This window comes from Nerophis lumbriciformis, linkage group LG32 (assembly GCF_033978685.3).
Source record: "Nerophis lumbriciformis linkage group LG32, RoL_Nlum_v2.1, whole genome shotgun sequence".
Lineage (NCBI taxonomy): Eukaryota > Metazoa > Chordata > Actinopteri > Syngnathiformes > Syngnathidae > Nerophis > Nerophis lumbriciformis.
This window is the reverse complement of record NC_084579.2, coordinates 8155533-8176142: the sequence shown is the minus strand read 5'-3', so window position 1 is coordinate 8176142 and position 20610 is coordinate 8155533. Positions and strand designations below refer to the sequence as shown.

At 37.6% G+C, this 20610-nt stretch overlaps 1 protein-coding gene across 2 annotated transcripts in view; it reads left to right on the top strand.

The window, feature by feature from the left end:
* Window positions 1–20343, top strand: part of cabp1b (calcium binding protein 1b) — a 69432-nt gene extending 49089 nt beyond the window's left edge. For both annotated transcript variants that reach the window (XM_061926973.1, XM_061926974.2), the window contains 6 exons: window positions 7743–7773; window positions 12985–13128; window positions 13377–13486; window positions 13559–13633; window positions 16649–16721; window positions 19483–20343. In XM_061926973.1, the coding sequence (XP_061782957.1) occupies window positions 7743–7773; window positions 12985–13128; window positions 13377–13486; window positions 13559–13633; window positions 16649–16721; window positions 19483–19508 (459 nt within the window). In that variant the 3' untranslated portion in view covers window positions 19509–20343. The remainder of the gene's footprint in view (window positions 1–7742; window positions 7774–12984; window positions 13129–13376; window positions 13487–13558; window positions 13634–16648; window positions 16722–19482) is intronic.
* The last annotated feature ends 267 nt before the right edge of the window (window positions 20344–20610 follow it).

Here is a 20610-nt window from a genome sequence, read left to right as displayed (position 1 = left end):
ACTGCACAAAAGTATTGGGACACTTAGGAATACCACTGGACAAAAGTATTGGGAGACTTAGGACGAAAACTGGACAAAAGCATTGGGACACTTAGGACTACAACTTGACAACAGTATTGGGCCTCTTGGGACTAAAACTTGACAAAAGTATTGGGACACTTGACTACAACTTGACATAAGTATTGGGACACTTCGGATTACCACTGGACAAAAGTATTGGGACACTTAGGACTAAAACTGGACAAAAGTATTGGGACACTTACGACGAATACTGGACAAAAGTATTGGGACACTTCGCACTAAAAGTAGACTAAAGTATTGGGACACTTACACTGGACAAAAGTATTGGGACACTTGGGACTAAAACTTGACACAAGTATTGGGACACTTAGGACTAGCACCTGCCAATTACGCGGGCCCGACCAATGCTGCTTGCAGCTTTAATTATTATTATTATTATATATTACATATATTCATTCTAATAATGATTCGGAGTGCACGAGAAAGTGGAAAGCTCTTTTTGACCACATGTATTAATTAGTACATGTTTACAACGGCTTAGTCATTGTCAACAACAATATATAAAGCCCATATAGTTATTTGTTTTATTTTATTTTATTTTTTTAAACACCACCAGGGGGTTGCCCACAGCCACAGCTTTTCATGCCAATGTTGTTTTTAATTACAGGCCGCACTAGTTATATAGGAGGTGTTAATAGTAGCGTTTTTGTAACATGTTTACGATATTGTGTCATACTCTGTTGTCATTGTTGTATTCCTATTTTTCACAATGATACTTTATTTATTTATGGATTTACAACATGTTTTAATATATTTTTTCCCCCCGGATGGTAGCACAGATTATTGCTCCATGACCGATTGCAGGTCCCCCGAAGTCATGTTTTGTCATGTCATATTGAGTGGCCGTGCCAGCAACTTGAGGGTTCCAGGTTCGATCCCCGCTTCCTGCCATCCTAGTCACTGCCGTTGTGTCCTTGGGCATGACACTTTACACCCACCCGCTCCCAGTGCCACCCACACTGGTTTAAATGTCATTTAGATATTGGGTTTCACTATGTAAAATCGCTTTGAGTCACTAGAGAAAAGCGCTATATAAATATACTTTACTTTATATTAAAAAAACTATAACTGCATAGCCAAAAAAACATGCAAAATTGTGGCACTTTGTCCTACATTTTCATAACTGTGTAAAATATGCATATTGTATTTATGTTATTAATATGACGTATGTAATTTCACATTTATCATTATGTAAGTGTTGTAGTTATATATTTTTTATAATTCTTTTTTTTACCTTTTTTTTTTTTTAAAGTAACAATTCATTTGTTGATTTATGCATTTTTATTTACTGATACAAATATATATTTTCATGTTATTAACACTGTATATATACCGTATTTTCCGGAGCATAGGGCGCACCGGATTATAAGGCGCACTGCCAATGAACGGGTCTAGTCAGGTCTATTTTCATACAAACCCCGTTTCCATATGAGTTGGGAAATTGTGTTAGAAGTAAATATAAACGGAATACAATGATTTGTAAATCATTTTCAACCCATATTCAGTTGAATATGCTATAAAGACAACATATTTGATGTTCAAACTGATAAACATTTTTTTTTTTTTTTTTGCAAATAATCATTAACTTTAGAATTTGATGCCAGCAACACGTGACAAAGAAGTTGGGAAAGGTGGCAATAAATACTGATAAAGTTGAGGAATGCTCATCAAACACTTATTTGGAACATCCCACATGTGTGCAGGCAAATTGGGAACAGGTGGGTGCCATGATTGGGTATAAAAGTAGATTCCATGAAATGCTCAGTCATTCACAAACAAGGATGGGGCGAGGGTCACCACTTTGTCAACAAATGCGTGAGCAAATTGTTGAACAGTTTAAGAAAAACCTTTCTCAACCAGCTATTGCAAGGAATTTAGGGATTTCACCATCTACGGTCCGTAATATCATCAAAGGGTTCAGAGAATGTGGAGAAATCACTGCACGTAAGCAGCTAAGCCCATGACCTTCGATCCCTCATGCTGTACTGCATCAACAAACGACATCAGTGTGTAAAGGATATCACCACATGGGCTCAGGAACACTTCAGAAACCCACTGTCAGTAACTACAGTTGGTCGCTACATCTGTAAGTGCAAGTTAAAACTCTCGTATGCAAGGCGAAAACCGTTTATCAACAACACCCAGAAACGCCGTCGGCTTCGCTGGGCCTGAGCTCATCTAAGATGGACTGATACAAAGTGGAAAAGTGTTCTGTGGTCTGACGAGTCCACATTTCAAATTGTTTTTGGAAACTGTGGACGTCGTGTCCTCCGGACCAAAGAGGAAAAGAACCATCCGGATTGTTATAGGCGCAAAGTTGAAAAGCCAGCATGTGTGATGGTATGGGGGTGTATTAGTGCCCAAGACATGGGTAACTTACACATCTGTGAAGGCGCCATTAATGCTGAAAGGTACATACAGGTTTTGGAGCAACATATGTTGCCATCCAAGCAACGTTACCATGGACGCCCCTGCTTATTTCAGCAAGACAATGCCAAGCCACGTGTTACATCAACGTGGCTTCATAGTAAAAGAGTGCGGGTACTAGACTGGCCTGCCTGTAGTTCAGACCTGTCTCCCACTGAAAATGTGTGGCGCATTATGAAGCCTAAAATACCACAACGGAGACCCCCCGGACTGTTGAACAACTTAAGCTGTACATCAAGCAAGAATGGGAAAGAATTCCACCTGAGAAGCTTCAAAAATGTGTCTCCTCAGTTCCCAAACGTTTACTGAGCGTTGTTAAAAGGAAAGGCTATGTAACAACTACTTTCCCAACTACTTTGGCACGTGTTGCAACCATGAAATTCTAAGTTAATTATTATTTGCAAAGAAAATAAAAAAATTATGAGTTTGAACATCAAATATGTTGTCTTTGTAGTGCATTCAATTGAATATGGGTTGAAAAGGATTTGCAAATCATTGTATTCCGTTTATATTTACATCTAACACAATTTCCCAACTCATATGGAAACGGGGTTCGTACAAAAGGCGCACCGGATTATAAGGCGCATTAAAGGGGTCATATTTTTAATTTTTTTTTTCTAAATGTAAAAGACTTCCTTGTGGTCTACATCAGTCTTTTTCAACCACTGTGCCGTGAGATACAGTCTGGTGTGCCGTGGGAGATTATGTAATGGCTAAAAATATTCTTTGCAAACCAGTAATTATAATCCGCAAATAATGTGCCGTTGTTGAGTGTCGGTATTGTCTCGAGCTCGGCAGAGTCACCATGTTATACTCTTCCATATCAGTAAGTAGCTAATGTCGTAGATGTCGATGATAAACCAAAGGCGATTGCCGCTAAGAAAAGGCATTGAAGCTTAGGCATGGCTGCGCAAAACGAATTTAGAACTGATCTGGCTGCAAAGTAAACAAAAACAGAATGCTGGAGAACAGCAAAGACTTACGGCATGTGGAGCAGAGAAGGCATTACATGACAATCAACAATGTCCCCACAAGGAAGGATAGCGTCCGCACAACTTAAATATTCTTGATTGCTAAAACAAAAGCAGGTGCGGGGGAATAGCGTTCAAGGAAGAAATGAAACTGCTACAGGAAAATACCAAAGAAACAGGAAAAGCCACCAAAATAAGAACCCAAGACTAAAACACTACACACAGGAAAAGAGCAAAAAAGTCCAAATAAGTCATGGCGTGATGTGACAGGTGGTGACAGTACACCTACTTTGAGACAAGAGCTATAGTGATGCATGCTTGGTTATGCTTTAAAGCAGGGGTCGGCAACTCAAAATGTTGAAAGAGCCATATTGGACCAAAAATACAAAAACAAATCTGTCTGGAGCCGCAAAAAATGAAAAGCCATATTACATACAGATAGTGTGTCATGAGATATAAATTGAATTAATATGACTTAAAGCAAACTAAATGAGCTCAAATATAGCTACAAATGAGGCATAATGATGCAATATGTACATATAGCTAGCCTAAATAGCATGTTAGCATCGATTAGCTTGCAGTCATGCAGTGACCAAATATGTCTGATTAGCACTCCACACAAGTCAATAACATCAACAAAACTCACCTTTGTGCATTCATGCCATACCTGCCAACCCTCCCGAATTTTCCGGGAGACTCCCGAAATTCAGCGCCTCTCCCGAAAACCTCCCGGGACAAATATTCTCCCGAAAATCTCCCGATTTTCAGCCGGAGCTGGAGGCCACGCCCCCTCCAGCTCCATGCGGACCTGAGTGAGGACAGCCTTTTTTCACGACGGGAGGACAACAGGGTGACAAGAACTAAAACATCCAGACTAGAGATACATTGTATTATTATGTTTATCTTACCTAAAAATAAATAGATATTTATTAATTAAAAAAAATAAATAAATAAATACATTTTTACTATATTTTGCTAAAAACATCAAAATTTATTGTATTTTTATTTTTATTTTTTCTGACTCCTTATTACATCCAGCCATAGAATTTTACATTAAAATAAACATATTTGAAATAATTAATTTTAAATTATCATAATAATTCATTTAAAATGACCATATTTAATTATTAAAATAATTGCTTGTTTATCAACAACTTTAGCATTTTATTCATTACATTTTGAAGCTCTCAGAAGCCAAGCAATGTTATATTCCTTAATATTTATTTATGCAAGTTTGAAGTATCAATTATCCAAACACAGTTTTGTTTGCATATTTTCAGGATGTAGATATATATATATATATATATATATATATATATATACATATATATATATATATATATATATATATATATATATATACATATATATATGTATATATATATATATATATATATATATATACATATATATATATATATATATATATACATATATATATACATATATATATGTATATATATATATATATATATATATATATATATATATATATATATGTATATATATATATATATATATATATATATGTATGAATGAAATACTTGACTTGGTGAATTCTAGCTGTCAATATACTCCTCCCCTCTTAACCACGCCCCCAACCACGCCCCGCCCCACCCCCACCCCCACCTCCCGAAATCGGAGGTCTCAAGGTTGGCAAGTATGATTCATGCACAACCTTAAAAGTTTGGTGGACAAAATGAGACAGAAAAGGAAGTGGCATAAAACACGTCCTAGAAAGTCGGAGAAAGTTATACATGTAAACAAACTACGGTGAGTTCAAGGACCGCCAAAATTAGTAGGACAAAACGGCGCTCGCCAAATATTCGAATCAGTGAAGCTGACTGTGTGCTTTATAACAATTAGGGAGGTTTGTGACATGTTTGTCCTCCTACAGAAACCATATTAAAACAAAAAATATATTTTTCCCCCTCATCTTTTTCCATTTTTCATACATTTTTTAAAAAGCTCCAGAGAGCCACTAGGGCGACGCTAGAGCCACGGGTTGCTGACCCCTGGTTTAAAGTCATACCCAACAATTGTGACAACGACTTTTTATTGTCAATATCGGCTGCATTTCTTTATGTTTTCTGCTGGTGGTGTGCCTCCGCATTTTTTCAATGAAAAAAATGCGCCTTGGCTCAAAAAAGGTTGAAAAACACTAGTCTACATAACATGTGATGGTGGTTCTTTGGTCAAAATGTTGCACAGATGATGTTTTACACATCATCTTCAAGCCGCTTTTTGACAGTCGCTTCAGGATGCGCAGTTTTGTGGGCGGGTCTTATTTACCTGGCTCACCTTCGACGGCGTCTTCTCCCCGTCATCTTTGTTGTAGCGGTGTAGCGTGCAAGGACGGGAGTGGAAGAAGTGTCAAAAGATGGCGCTAACTGTTTTAATGACATTCAGACTTTACTTCAATCAATAACGGAGCAGCATCTCCTCACTAGTGCAACAACAACGCCCGAAATGTGTCCCGTGAAAAGCCGTCCGACCGGAACTCTCTAATAACTAAAGTTCCTTGGGTGAATAATGTAAACTCACTACACCGGTATGTTTTAGCGCTTTCATGGCGAGTTTACTGACAGATATAAGTAAGAACTTTACACTACTTTATATTAGAAATGGCAACAGTGGAGGATGAATGTCCCATAATAAGAAGGTAGAGAAAAATAAGGCGGACGTGCGCACATTTTCGGGACTCATGCAGATCCCAAATACAGATCAGCAGGTACCAGAAGGTAAGAAAAGTTGGTTTTGCATAATAATGCGAAACAAAACGGCTGGTAATATTTCTGCTATTTTGCGGTCCTTATACACCCATCCATCCATTTTCTACTGGTTGTCCCTTTTGGGGGCGCGGGGAGGGGGGGTGCTGGAGCCTATCTCAGCTGCATTCTGTCATGACTTGGTCCTGGGTGTTTGCTTTTCCGGAATGCAACGGAAAGTTGGCTCGGGCGAGACGGGAATGTGAATACATGATTTATTTAATATATCCAAAAAAAAAGTACAAACGAAAAGCGCGCACAGTGGCGGAGAACAAACTATGAAACCAAAAGACTATACCAAAAAAAAGTACAAACGAAAGGCGCGCACACACAGTGGCGGAGAACAAACTATGAAACCAAAAGACTATAGCATTAATAAACAAAAACTTACTTGGCTTGGACAAAAATAGTAGCATGAAGGATGGACATGAAAACAAGTGTCAGGAATGGACAGAGCATAAATGTGGGGATGTCACCAGAAAGACAAACTGAAAACAATGAACTTAAATACTACAGACATGATTAACAAAAACAGGTGCGTGACTCAAAACGTGAAACAGGTGCGTGACGTGACAGGTGAAAACTAATGGGTCGCTATGGTGACAAACCAGAGTGCACAATGAGTCCAAACGTGGAACAGGTGAAACTAATGGGTAATCATGGAAACAAGACAAGGGAGTGAAAAGCCAGAAACTAAAGAGGCCAATAACTAAACAAAACATGACTAAAACAAAACATGATTACACGGACATGACACATTCGGGCAGAAGGTGGGGTCCACCCTGGACAAGTCGGTCCTTATACACACACCATAATACTCCTGGTATGTTGAAGCACAGTACAATCCATCAAGCGGTGCTGCTTCATAGCTTACCAAAGTCCTACTAAAACATTTTGACAGATTTTTGAGCGCCGTGTGTAATGTTCTATATTCTCAATGGAAAACATTTCAAGTTTTGGTGTTGTTTACTTGAGTCATATTGCAGTCTACACGTATCTCTTATGCGTGACTGCCATCTACCGGTCACACTTATCATTTCACCGTGTACCAAATAGAATTGCTTCGAGGTCAGTAAGCACAACCGGAGTTATTACGTACATTAGGCGCACTGGGTTATATGGTGCTCTGTCGATTTTTGAGAAAATGAAAGGATTTTAATTGTGCCTTATAGTCTGAAAAATAGGGTAATATGTCCAATAAGTGATGATTTATTTACTTATACATTATTTGATTCCTTGTCAGATGCAAATTTCTGATGCAAATGTGTCATATTTGGTTGTTTTGTTTGACATTTTCAACCCAGCCTCGCATTTGACTGTTTTGTTTAGTGCACATGACTTGCTCTCTGCGGGCGCTGTTCCAGATAATCCAGTGTGAAGAAGACTTCTCGTATTTATTTGTCATGGCGTCATTTCAGAAGACTGCTGTGCTTTGGCACACTTTTTTTTTTGACAATGTCGGCAGTTTCTAAGCTTCCTGTGTGCTTCCTTGCAGGACCGAGAGCTGAGGCCGGAAGAAATGGACGGTATGTGGGCTGCACTCACTCTTGTGCTTTGGTACTCCAAACTAATATTTTGGGGCATACTCTGTGACATAAGTCAAATATTCCAAATTCCAGATAGAATACATAGCTTGTTTTTATATTCTTCTGTATTTACCATCTAAGACTTCACCTAAAGTTTCTAAAATATACTTTTAACGCCAAGCTTTCTGAACATAAAAACATTCCAAACCAAAATGATATCTGCTAAATTGGATATGGAGATTTTTTTTTTTTGTCTTGAATATGTCGGTTGTTTTTAGCTCGCGCTATGCTACCATTTTATATTTGACAAAAAAGCTTTAAAAATGTACTTCTAAAGAGCGTCTTTCATGACGTAACTTAAATATTCCAAACCAAAATGCCTGCATGCTGTCCGAAATATGTTGGCTGTTTTCATATACGGCTATTTTTTTTACCAGCTCGAATATCAATCATCAATCAATGTTTACTTATATAGCCCTAAATCAGGAGTGTCTCAAAGGGCTGTACAAGCCACAACGACATCCTCGGCTCAGATCCCACATCAGGGCAAGAAAAAACTTAACCCAATGGGATGACAATGAGAATATTATTAGAGTTATATGAATATAATATTTATATATATTATAATATAATATTTATATAATATATATATATATATATATATATATATATATATAGATATTATATTATAATATATATAAATATTATATTATATTAATATAATATGTGCATATATATTTACATATTATATTAATATAATATTTATTAATAATAATTATTTTCATGACTATTTACATTGTAGAACTATGAATGAACACATGTGGAGTTATGTACTTAACAAAAAAAAGGTGAAATAACTGAAAACATGTTTTATATTCTAGTTTCTTCAATAATAGTATCACCCTTTGCTCTGATTAATGTTTTGCACACTCTTGGCATTCTCTCAATAAGCTTCGAGAGGTAGTCACCTGAAATGGTTTTCACTTCACAGGGTTAGGGGTAGGGCTAGGGTTAGGGTTAGGGTTAAGGTTGGGGTTAGGGTTAGGGTTAGGGTTAGGGGTTAGGGTTAGGGTTAGGAAAGAGTTGGTTAGGGTTAGGGCTAGGGTTGGGGGTGGGGTTAGGGTTAGGGTTAGGGTTAGGGTTAGGCATAAAGAAAGAGAGTTGGTTAGGGTTAGGGCAAGTGGTTAGGGTGGGTTAGGGTTAGGGTTAGGATTAGGGTTAGGTTTAGGATTAGGGTTAGGGTTAGGCATAAAGAAAGGGTTAGGGTTAGTGTAAGGGTAAGGGTTAGGGTTAGAGTTAGGGTTAGGGTTAGGGTTAGGGTTAGGGTTAGGTTTAGGGGTTAGGGTTAGGGTTAGAGTTAGGGTTAGGGTTAGGGTTAGGGTAAGGGTTAGGTTTAGTTTGGGGTTAGGGTTAGGGTTAGGGTTAGGTTAAGGGTTAGCGTTAGGGTTAGGGTTGGGGTTAGGGTTAGTGTAAGGGTTGGGGTTGGGGTCTGGGTTGGGGTTAGGGTTAGGGTTAGGATTAGGGTTAGGATTAGTCATAAAGAAAAAGAGTTGGTTAGGGTTAGGGCTAGGGTTGGGGGTGGGGTTAGGATTAGGGTTAGGGTTAGGGTTAGGGTTAGGGTTAGGGTTGGGGTTAGGGTTAGGGTTAGGGGTTAGGTTAGGTTTAGGATTAGGGTTAGGGTTAGGCATAAAGAAAAAGAGGTGGTTAGGGTTAGGGCTAGGGTTGGGGGTGGGGTTAGGATTAGGGTTAGGGTTAGGGCTAGGGTTAGGATTAGGATCAGGGTTAGGGTTAGGCATAAAGAAAAAGAGTTGGTTAGGGTTAAGGCTAGGGTTGGGGGTGGGGTTAGGATTAGGGTTAGGGTTAGGTTTAGAGTTAGGGTTGGGGTTAGGGTTAGGGTTAGGGTTAAGGTTAGGGTTGGGGTTAGAGTTAGGGTTAGGTTTAGGGTAAGGGTTAGGTTTAGAGTTAGGGTTAGGGTTAGGGTTAGGGTTGGGGTTGGGGTTAGGTTTGTGGTTAGGGGGAGGGGCAGGGGGTGTTAGGATTAGGGTTAAGTTTAGTCATAAAGAAAGAGAGTTGGTTAGGGTTAGGGTTGGGGTTGGGGTTAGGGTTAGTGTAAGGGTTAGGGTTAGGGTTAGAGTTAGGGTTAGGGTTAGGATTAGGGTTAGGGTTAGGGTTAGGGTTGGGGTTAGAGTTAGGGTTAGGGTTAGGGTAAGGGTTAGGTTTAGGGTTAGGGTTAGGGTTGGGGTTAGGGTTGAGGTTAGGGGGAGGGGCAGGGGGTGTGCACTGTTAGGGTTAGGGGTGGGGTTAGGGTTAGGGTTAGGGTTAGGGTTAGGCATAAAGAAAGAGAGTTGGTTAGGGTTAGGTTTAGGGTTAGGGCTAGTGGTTGGGGTGGGTTAGGGTTAGGGTAAGGGTTAGGGTTAGGGTTAGAGTTAGGGTTAGGGTTAGGGTTAGGGTAAGGGTTAGGTTTAGAGTTAGGGTTAGGGTTGGGGTTGGGGTTAGGTTTGAGGTTAGGGGGAGGGGCAGGGGGTGTGCACTGTTAGGGTTAGGGTTGGGGTGGGGTTAGGATTAGGGTTAGGGTTAGGTTTAGGGTTAGGATTAGTCATAAAAGGTTAGGGTTGGGGTTGGGGTTAGGGTTAGGATTAGAGTTAGGATTAGGATTAGGATTAGGGTTAGGATTAGTCATAAAGAAAAAGAGTTGGTTAGGGTTAGGGCTAGGGTTGGGGGTGGGGTTAGGATTAGGGTTAGGGTTAGGGTTTGGGTTGGGGTTAGGGTTAGGGTTAGGGTTGGGGTTGGGGTTAGGGTTGGGGTTAGGGGTTAGGGTTGGGGTTAGGGTTAGGATTAGGTTTAGGTATAAAGAAAAATAGTTGGTTAGGGTTAGGGCTAGGGTTGGGGGTGGGGTTAGGGTTAGGGCTAGGGTTGGGGGTGGGCTAGGGTTGGGGGTGGGCTAGGGTTAGGGTTAGGATTAGGGTTAGGATTAGGGTTAGGATTAGGATTAGGGTTAGGATTAGTCATAAAGAAAAAGAGTTGGTTAGGGTTAGGGCTAGTGGTTGGGGTGGGTTAGGGTTATGGTTAGGGTAAGGGTTAGGGTTAGGGTTGGGGTTAGAGTTATTGTTAGGGTTAGGGTTAGGGTTAGGGTAAGGGTAAGGGTTAGGGTAAGGGTAAGGGTTAGAGTTAGCGTTAGGGTTAGGGTTAGGGTATGGGTTAGGTTTAGAGTTGGGGTTAGGGTTAGGGTTAGGGTTAGGGTAAGGGTTAGGGTTAGGGTTAGGGTAAGGGTTAGGGTTGGGGTTGGGGTTAGGGTTAGGGTTAGGGTAAGGGTTGGGGTTGGGGTTTGGGTTGGGGTTCGGGTTAGGGTTAGTGTTAGGGTTAGGGTTAGGGGTTAGGTTTAGGGTTAGGGTAAGGGTTAGGGTTAGGGTTGGGGTTAGAGTTAGGGTTAGGTGTTGATGGTTAGGGTTAGGGTTAGGGGAAGGGTTAGGGTAAGGGTAAGGGTTAGAGTTAGAGTTAGGGTTAGGGTTAGGGTAAGGGTTAGGTTTAGAATTTGGGGTTGGGGTTAGGGTTAGGGTTAGGGTTAGGGTTAGGGTTGGGTTTGGGGTTAGGGTTAGGGTTAGGGTAAGGGTTGGGGTTGGGGTTTGGGTTGGGGTTAGGGTTAGGGTTAGGGTTAGGGTTAGGTTTAGGGTTAGGATTAGGATTAGGGTTAGGATTACTCATAAAGAAAAAGAGTTGGTTAGGGTTAGGGTTGGGGATGGGGTTAGGATTAGGGTTAGGGTTAGGGTTAGGCATAAAGAAAGAGGGTTGGTTAGGGTTAGGGCTAGTGGTTGGGGTGGGTAAGGGTTGGGGTTGGGGTTGGGGTTAGGGTTTGGGTTAGGGTTAGGATTAGGGTTAGGTTTCGGATTAGGGTTAGGCATAAAGAAAAAGGGTTTGTTAGGGTTAGGCTAGGGTTGGGTTAGGGTTAGGGTTAGGCATAAAGAAAGAGAGTTGGTTAGGGTTAGGGCTAGTGGTTGGGGTGGGTTAGGGTTAGGGTTAGGGTTAGAGTTAGGGTTAGGCATAAAGAAAAAGAGTTGGTTAGGGTTAGGGCTAGTGGTTGCGGTGGGCTAGGGTTGGGGTTAGGGTTAGGGTTAGGGTTAGGGTTAGGGTTGGGGTTAGGGTTAGGGTTAGGGTTAGGGTTAGGGTTAGGCATAAAGAAAGTAAATTGGTTAGGGTTAGGGCTAGTGGTTGCGGTGGGTTAGGGTTGGGGTTAGGGTTAGGGTTAGGGTTGGGGTTAGGGTTAGGGTTAGGGTAAGGGTTGGGGTTAGGGTTAGGGTTAGGTTTAGGGTTAGGATTAGGATTAGGATTACTCATAAAGAAAAACAGTTGGTTAGGGTTAGGGCTAGGGTTGGGGATGGGGTTAGGATTAGGGTTAGGGTTAGGGTTAGGCATAAAGAAAGAGGGTTGGTTAGGGTTAGGGCTAGTGGTTGGGGTGGGTTAGGTTTGGGGTTGGGGTTGGGGTTAGGGTTTGGGTTAGGGTTAGGATTAGGGTTAGGTTTAGGATTAGGGTTAGGGTTAGGGTTAGGCATAAAGAAAAAGGGTTTGTTAGGGTTAGGCTAGGGTTGGGTTAGGGTTAGGGTTAGGGTTAGGGTTAGGCATAAAGAAAGAGAGTTGGTTAGGGTTAGGGCTAGTGGTTGGGGTGGGTTAGGGTTAGGGTTAGGATTAGGGCTAGGCATAAAGAAAGAGAGTTCGTTAGGGTTAGGGCTAGTGGTTGCGGTGTGTTAGGGTTGGGGTTAGGGTTAGGGTTGGGGTTAGGGTTAGGGTTGGGGTTAGGGTTAGGGTTAGGGTTAGGGTTAGGCATAAAGAAAGAGAATTGGTTAGGGTTAGGGCTAGTGGTTGCGGTGGGTTAGGGTTGGGGTTAGGGTTAGGTTTAGGGTTGGGGTTAGGGTTAGGGTTGGGGTTGGGGTTAGGGTTAGGGTTAGGGTTAGGGTTAGGTTTAGGCATAAAGAAAGAGAATTGGTTAGGGTTAGGGCTAGTGGTTGCGGTGGGTTAGGGTTGGGGTTAGGGTTAGGGTTAGGGTTGGGGTTAGGGTTAGGGTTAGGGTTAGGGTTACCCATAGCTATGATGCCTTCAGTGACAATTGACAATGTAAAAAGTCATGAAAATAAAGAAAAGGCATTGAAATGAGAAGGTGTGTTTGTACAAAATGACAACATTCATTTCCTGATTATTCCACATGTTCTGTGCCCGCAGAGCTCCGTGAGGCGTTCAAGGAGTTCGACAAAGACAAAGACGGCTTCATCGGCTGCAAAGACTTGGGGAACTGCATGAGGACCATGGGCTACATGCCCACAGAGATGGAGCTGATAGAACTCAGTCAGCAGATCAACATGAACCGTAAGCGAGCATCTATGGTGTACATCTTCATTGAGCATCTATGGTGTACATCTTCATCGAGCATCTATGGTGTACATCTTCATCGAGCATCTATGGTGTACATCTTCATCGAGCATCTATGGTGTACATCTTCATCGAGCATCTATGGTGTACATCTTCATCGAGCATCTATGGTGTACATCTTCATTGAGCATCTATGGTGGACATCTTCAAACACCACTTTGTAACATTCCTGTTCTGTCCACCAGTGGGCGGACATGTGGACTTTGAGGACTTTGTGGAGCTGATGGGGCCCAAACTGCTGGCCGAGACGGCGGACATGATCGGCGTGAAGGAGCTGCGTGATGCCTTCAAGGAGGTGGGGAAATTGTGGCGCTGATAAAACCTATTTTTCCGACATGTGCAAGTGACGGTTTTTGTTTTTCAACAGTTCGACACAAACGGCGACGGTCAGATCAGCACCGCAGAACTCCGAGAGGCCATGAAGAAGCTTTTAGGACAACAGGTATGAAGACGCCATTCGTGTTGGTTTCTGCTCCTGAACCCTTGCACACAAAACACTGAAGATGTGCCAAAACATTCGCTTCTACTGTGTTGGCGGTGCTATCATTTGTGCTTATAAGGTACTATAAATCTATGTACTATGTATATTAACCACAGATGTCTCAAAGGGCTGCACAAACCACTACATATGCGCATATAAGGCACTATATATGTGCATATTAGGTACTATAGATGTGCATATAAGGTACTATATATGTGCATATTAGGTACTATAGATGTGCATATTAGGTACTATATATGTGCATATTAGGTACTATAGATGTGCATATAAGGTACTATGTATGTTCATATCAGGCACTATAGATGTGCATATTATGTACTATATATGTGCATATAAGTTACTATAGTAACTTATATGCACATCTATAGTACCTTATATGCACATCTATAGTACCCAATATGCACATGTATAGTGCCTAATATGCACATCTATAGTACCTTATATGCACATCTATAGTACCTAATATGCACATATATAGTAATATGCACATACATATATGTATGTGCATATTACTATATATGTGCATATTAGGTACTATAGATGTGCATATTAGGTACTATACAGTATATGTGTATATTGGGTACTATAGATGTGCATATAAGGTACTACAGTATATATGTGCATATTAGGCTCTATATATGTAAATATTAGGTACTATATATGTGCATATAAGTTACTATGTATGTGCATATTAGGCACTATATAGGTGCATATTAGGTACTATATATGTGCATATTAGGTACTATAGATGTGCATATTAGGTACTATACAGTATATGTGCATATTAGGCACTATATATGTGCATATTAGGTACTATATATGTGCATATTAGGTACTATAGATGTGCATATTAGGTACTATATATGTGCATATTGGGTACTATAGATGTGCATATAAGGTACTACAGTATATATGTGCATATTAGGCACTATATATGTAAATATTAGGTACTATATATGTGCATATAAGTTACTATGTATGTGCATATTAGGCACTATATATGTGCATATTAGGTACTATATATGTGCAAATTAGGTACTATAGATGTGCATATTAGGTACTATATATGTGCATATTGGGTACTATAGATGTGCATATAAGGTACTATATATGTGCATATTAGGTACTATAGATGTGCATATTAGGTACTATATATGTGCATATTGGGTACTATAGATGTGCATATAAGGTACTATATATGTGCATATTAGGTACTATAGATGTGCATATTAGGTACTATACAGTATATGTGCATATTAGGCACTATATATGTGCATATTAGGTACTATATATGTGCATATTAGGTACTATAGATGTGCATATTAGGTACTATATATGTGCATATTGGGTACTATAGATGTGCATATAAGGTACTATATATGTGCATATTAGGTACTATAGATGTGCATATTAGGTACTATAGATGTGCATATTAGGTAATATATATGTGCATATTGGGTACTATAGATGTGCATATAAGGTACTATATATGTGCATATTAGGTACTATAGATGTGCATATTAGGTACTATAGATGTGCATATTAGGTACTATAGATGTTCATATTAGGTACTATAGATGTGCATATTAGGTACTATAGATGTGCATATTAGGTACTATATATATGTGCATATTGGGTACTATAGATGTGCATATAAGGTACTATGTATGTTCATATCAGGCACTATATATGTAAATATTAGGTAATATATATGTGCATATAAGGTACTATATATGTGCATATTAGGTACTATAGTTGTGCATATTAGGTACTATAGATGTTCATATTAGGTACTATAGATGTGCATATTAGGTACTATAGATGTGCATATTAGGTACTATATATATGTGCATATTGGGTACTATAGATGTGCATATAAGGTACTATGTATGTTCATATCAGGCACTATATATGTAAATATTAGGTAATATATATGTGCATATAAGGTACTATATATGTGCATATTAGGTACTATAGATGTGCATATTAGGTACTGTAGATGTTCATATTAGGTACTATAAATGTGCATATTAGGTACTATAGATGTGCATATTAGGTACTATATATATATGCATATTGGGTACTATAGATGTGCATATAAGGTACTATGTATGTTCATATCAGGCACTATATATGTAAATATTAGGTAATATAGATGTGCATATTAGGTACTATAGATGTGCATATTAGGTACTATAGATGTGCATATGAGGTAATATAGATGTGTATATTAGGTACTATATATATGTGCATATTGGGTACTATAGATGTGCATATAAGGTACTATGTATGTTCATATCAGGCACTATATATGTAAATATTAGGTAATATATATGTGCATATAAGGTACTATATATGTGCATATTAGGTACTATAGTTGTGCATATTAGGTACTATAGATGTTCATATTAGGTACTATAGATGTGCATATTAGGTACTATAGATGTGCATATTAGGTACTATATATATGTGCATATTGGGTACTATAGATGTGCATATAAGGTACTATGTATGTTCATATCAGGCACTATATATGTAAATATTAGGTAATATATATGTGCATATAAGGTACTATATATGTGCATATTAGGTACTATAGATGTGCATATTAGGTACTGTAGATGTTCATATTAGGTACTATAAATGTGCATATTAGGTACTATAGATGTGCATATTAGGTACTATATATATATGCATATTGGGTACTATAGATGTGCATATAAGGTACTATGTATGTTCATATCAGGCACTATATATGTAAATATTAGGTAATATAGATGTGCATATTAGGTACTATAGATGTGCATATTAGGTACTATAGATGTGCATATGAGGTACTATAAATGTGCATATTAGGTACTATAGATGTGCATCAAAAATGTGCATTAATATATTTGCATGTCAGAACAATGCGCCAAAGGAATTTAGTTTTTAATACATTTTGGACTTTTTCAGGTGGGTCACAGAGACCTGGAGGACATCCTGCGAGACATCGACCTCAACGGAGATGGACACGTGGATTTTGAAGGTGAAACATATACATCTATACATACATCTATACATACATATACATCTATACATACATCTATACATACATATACATCTATACATACATATACATCTATACATACATATACATCTATACATTCATGTACATTCCACTGCTATACCTTTATCTCCACTATGTATACATTTATATTCCACTGTTACAGTATACAGTATTACTGTGTGTACAGTACTGTGTACACTAATATTCCACTGCTCTATACTGCAGTACTACTGTATGTACATTACTATTTACACTAATAATCCACTGTTATATACTGCAGTACTGCTGTATATACAGTACTGTGTACACTAATATTCCACTGCTATATACTGCAGTACTACTGTATGTACAGTACTGTGTACATTTATAATTCTTCTTCCTCACATTTGAAGCTGCAATGAGGTGAGAGGATGAAAAGTAGATTATCTGCCTTCTAAGGGATTATGTCACCTCATATATTTCCCACACACACTTTGAAGATGCATCTTTGCTGTAAAGAATGAGAAAGTATTACTGTGGATATTTTGGGGTGACGACAGTGGAAGTCTAATTAAGAACTTGACTGTTGGGTAAAATGTATGACTAATATAAATATATACATATATGTATATATATATATATATATATATTCCTCGCGCACTAATTGACTGAAAGAGTACGCACTTGATGCGCATTTTTAGACAATATGATTTGCCTGAGCGGCTAGGAGACACCGAGAGTAACAAGCGGTAGAAAATGTATTAAAATAATAATTAAAAAAATAAAATAAAATGAAAAAAGTTTTTTGTTGTTTTTTTTAACCTGGGACTTGGGGCCGTAGTTTGATCTGGTATACACACAGCTTGTAAGCGTGGAGATGGCTTAAAAAAAATTCTTTAAAATAAAATATTTTTATATCATATATTATATAATTATTATTATTTAGTCAATAATTTTATTTTTTTTATATATTTCTAATTATTTTTAAATGCATTATTGACCTACTTGTCATACGTTTTTTTATGTAATTCATAATCCTTCACATCTCCCAATATTTCTACACAAAAGACCATAATAATAATATAATAATGATAATATAATAATAATAATATTAGGTACTATAGATGTACATATTAGGTACTATAAATGTGCATATTAGGTACTATAGATGTGTATAGTAGGTACTATAGATGTACATATTAAGTACTATAGATGTACATAAATAGGTACTATAGATGTGCATATTAGGTACTATATATGTACATATTAGGTACTATAGATGCACATATTAGATACTAGTATATATGTGCATATTAGATACTATAGATGTACATATTAGATACTATAGATGTGCATATTATGTACTATAGATGTGCATATTAGGTACTATATATGTGCATATTAGGTACTATATATGTGCATATTAGGTACTATAGATGTGCATATAAGGTACTATAGATGTGCATAGTAGGTACTATTGTGGTACACATTAGATACTAGTATATATGTGCATATTAGGTACTATATACTGTATGTGCATATTAGGTACTATAGATGTGCATATTAGGTCCTATAGATGTACATATAAGGTACTATAGATGTGCATAGTAGGTACTATAGATGTGCATATTAGGTACTATTGTGGTACACATTAGATACTAGTATATATGTGCATATTAGGTACTATATACTGTATGTGCATATTAGGTACTATAGATGTGCATATTAGGTACTATAGATGTGCATATTAGGTACTATAGATGTTCATATTAGGTACTATAGATGTGCATATTAGGTACTATTGTGGTACACATTAGATACTAGTATATATGTGCATATTAGGTACTATATAATGTATGTGCATATTAGGTACTATAGATGTGCATATAAGGTACTATAGATGTGCATATTAGGTACTATAGATGTTCATATTAGGTACTATAGATGTGCATATTAGGTACTATTGTGGTACACATTAGATACTAGTATATATGTGCATATTAGGTACTATAGATGTGCATATTAGGTACTATAGATGTGCATATTAGGTACTATAGATGTTCATATTAGGTACTATAGATGTGCATATTAGGTACTATTGTGGTACACATTAGATACTAGTATATATGTGCATATTAGGTACTATATACTGTATGTGCATATTAGGTACTATAGATGTGCATATTAGGTACTATAGATGTTCATATTAGGTACTATATATGTGCATATTAGTTACTATAGATGTACATATTAGGTACTATAGATGTGCATATTAGGTACTATATATGTGCATATTAGGTACTATAAATGTGCATATTAGGTACTATAGATGTGCATATTAAGTACTATATATGTGCATATTAGGTACTATAGATGTGCATATTAGGTACTATAGATGTGCATATTAAGTACTATATATGTGCATATTAGGTACTATAGATGTTTATATTAGGTACTATATATGTGCATATTAGGTACTATAGATGTGCATATTAGGCAAAAATAATAATAATAATAATAATAATAATAATAATAACAATAATAATAACAATAACAATAATAACAACAATAATAATAATAATAATAATAATAATAACAATAATAATAACAATAACAATAATAACAACAATAATAATAATAATAATAATAATAATAATAACAATAACAATAACAATAACAATAATAACAACAATAATAATAATAATAATAATAATAATAATAATAATAATAATAATGTGTCAATGGTTGCTTTGATTCCCAGAGTTTGTCCGGATGATGTCTCGGTGATCCCAGACCTTCCAGAACAGACCAAGTCTGCCCTGAAGTTGCACTGCTGGAACAACAACATCAACAATGTTGATTTTCTTTCACTTTGGACTATAAACTTTGTTTTTATCAAGAATATTTGTTCTTTTTTTCATTTTTTAAGAAAAACAAGCACACTTTTTTGGTGCTACCGTGGTTGTTGAGTGCATGATCATACCCTTGTAGCCATGGAGATGATGTCAAGGAGAGCCTAAGAACAATGGAGGGTATCTCAGGGTATTTTCTAAAAGCACAAAGACCATAGGTAAGAGTCAACACTGATCCAATATGGCAATATGGACTTTTGATGTGGTTTGGGCAAGTGTGTTTGTGTTTCGTGCTTCTTGTTGTTTCCTTGTCCAATGGGACTGTTGTTTCATTGATTTGGTGGTGTAGTTAAATGTGACGTAGCAAAGATCAAATATGTCTTCTTCTCTGTGCATTCAATAGGTACACTCATTCTGAGTATTTTATTACTATAGCAATATTTATTTAACCCTTAAGAGATCCTAGGGACATTTAGTTTTTGAGGTGACATCACCTCGGTGATGTTCTTTTCTAAAAAAATTTTAAAAAGGTTATATGTTCCTCAAACGAGGCTAACATGACAACGTTACACGAGAGCGACACGTTTGTCTTTGGTATCAAAAAATGTCTGTTTTTGATCACTCACCCATCTGAAAATAAATTAATGTAGTCACAGAGGGTGAGATTTCACCTGAAACTACTGGACTTCTAGTTTATATTTTTGTATTCGTCCGCCAGATGGTGCTATGATTGCCCATTCAAAGCATGCAGCAAAATCTCTAAACTTTTACTATCTCTAAACTTTTACTATCTTTTTTTTTCTTTTTTTTACTAACTATTAATTTTTATTTATTTATACTGTACATTTTTGTTAATGTACTGGCCTTTAAAGGTTTTAAATAAAATAAAAAAAATTAAAATATATATATATATATTTAGGGTTAGGGTTAGGGTTAGGGTTAGGGTTTAGGGTCAGGGTTAGGGTTAGAGTTAGGGTTAGGATTAGGGTGTAGGGTTAGGGTTAGGGTTAGGGTTAGGGTTAGGGTTGTATAGTTGT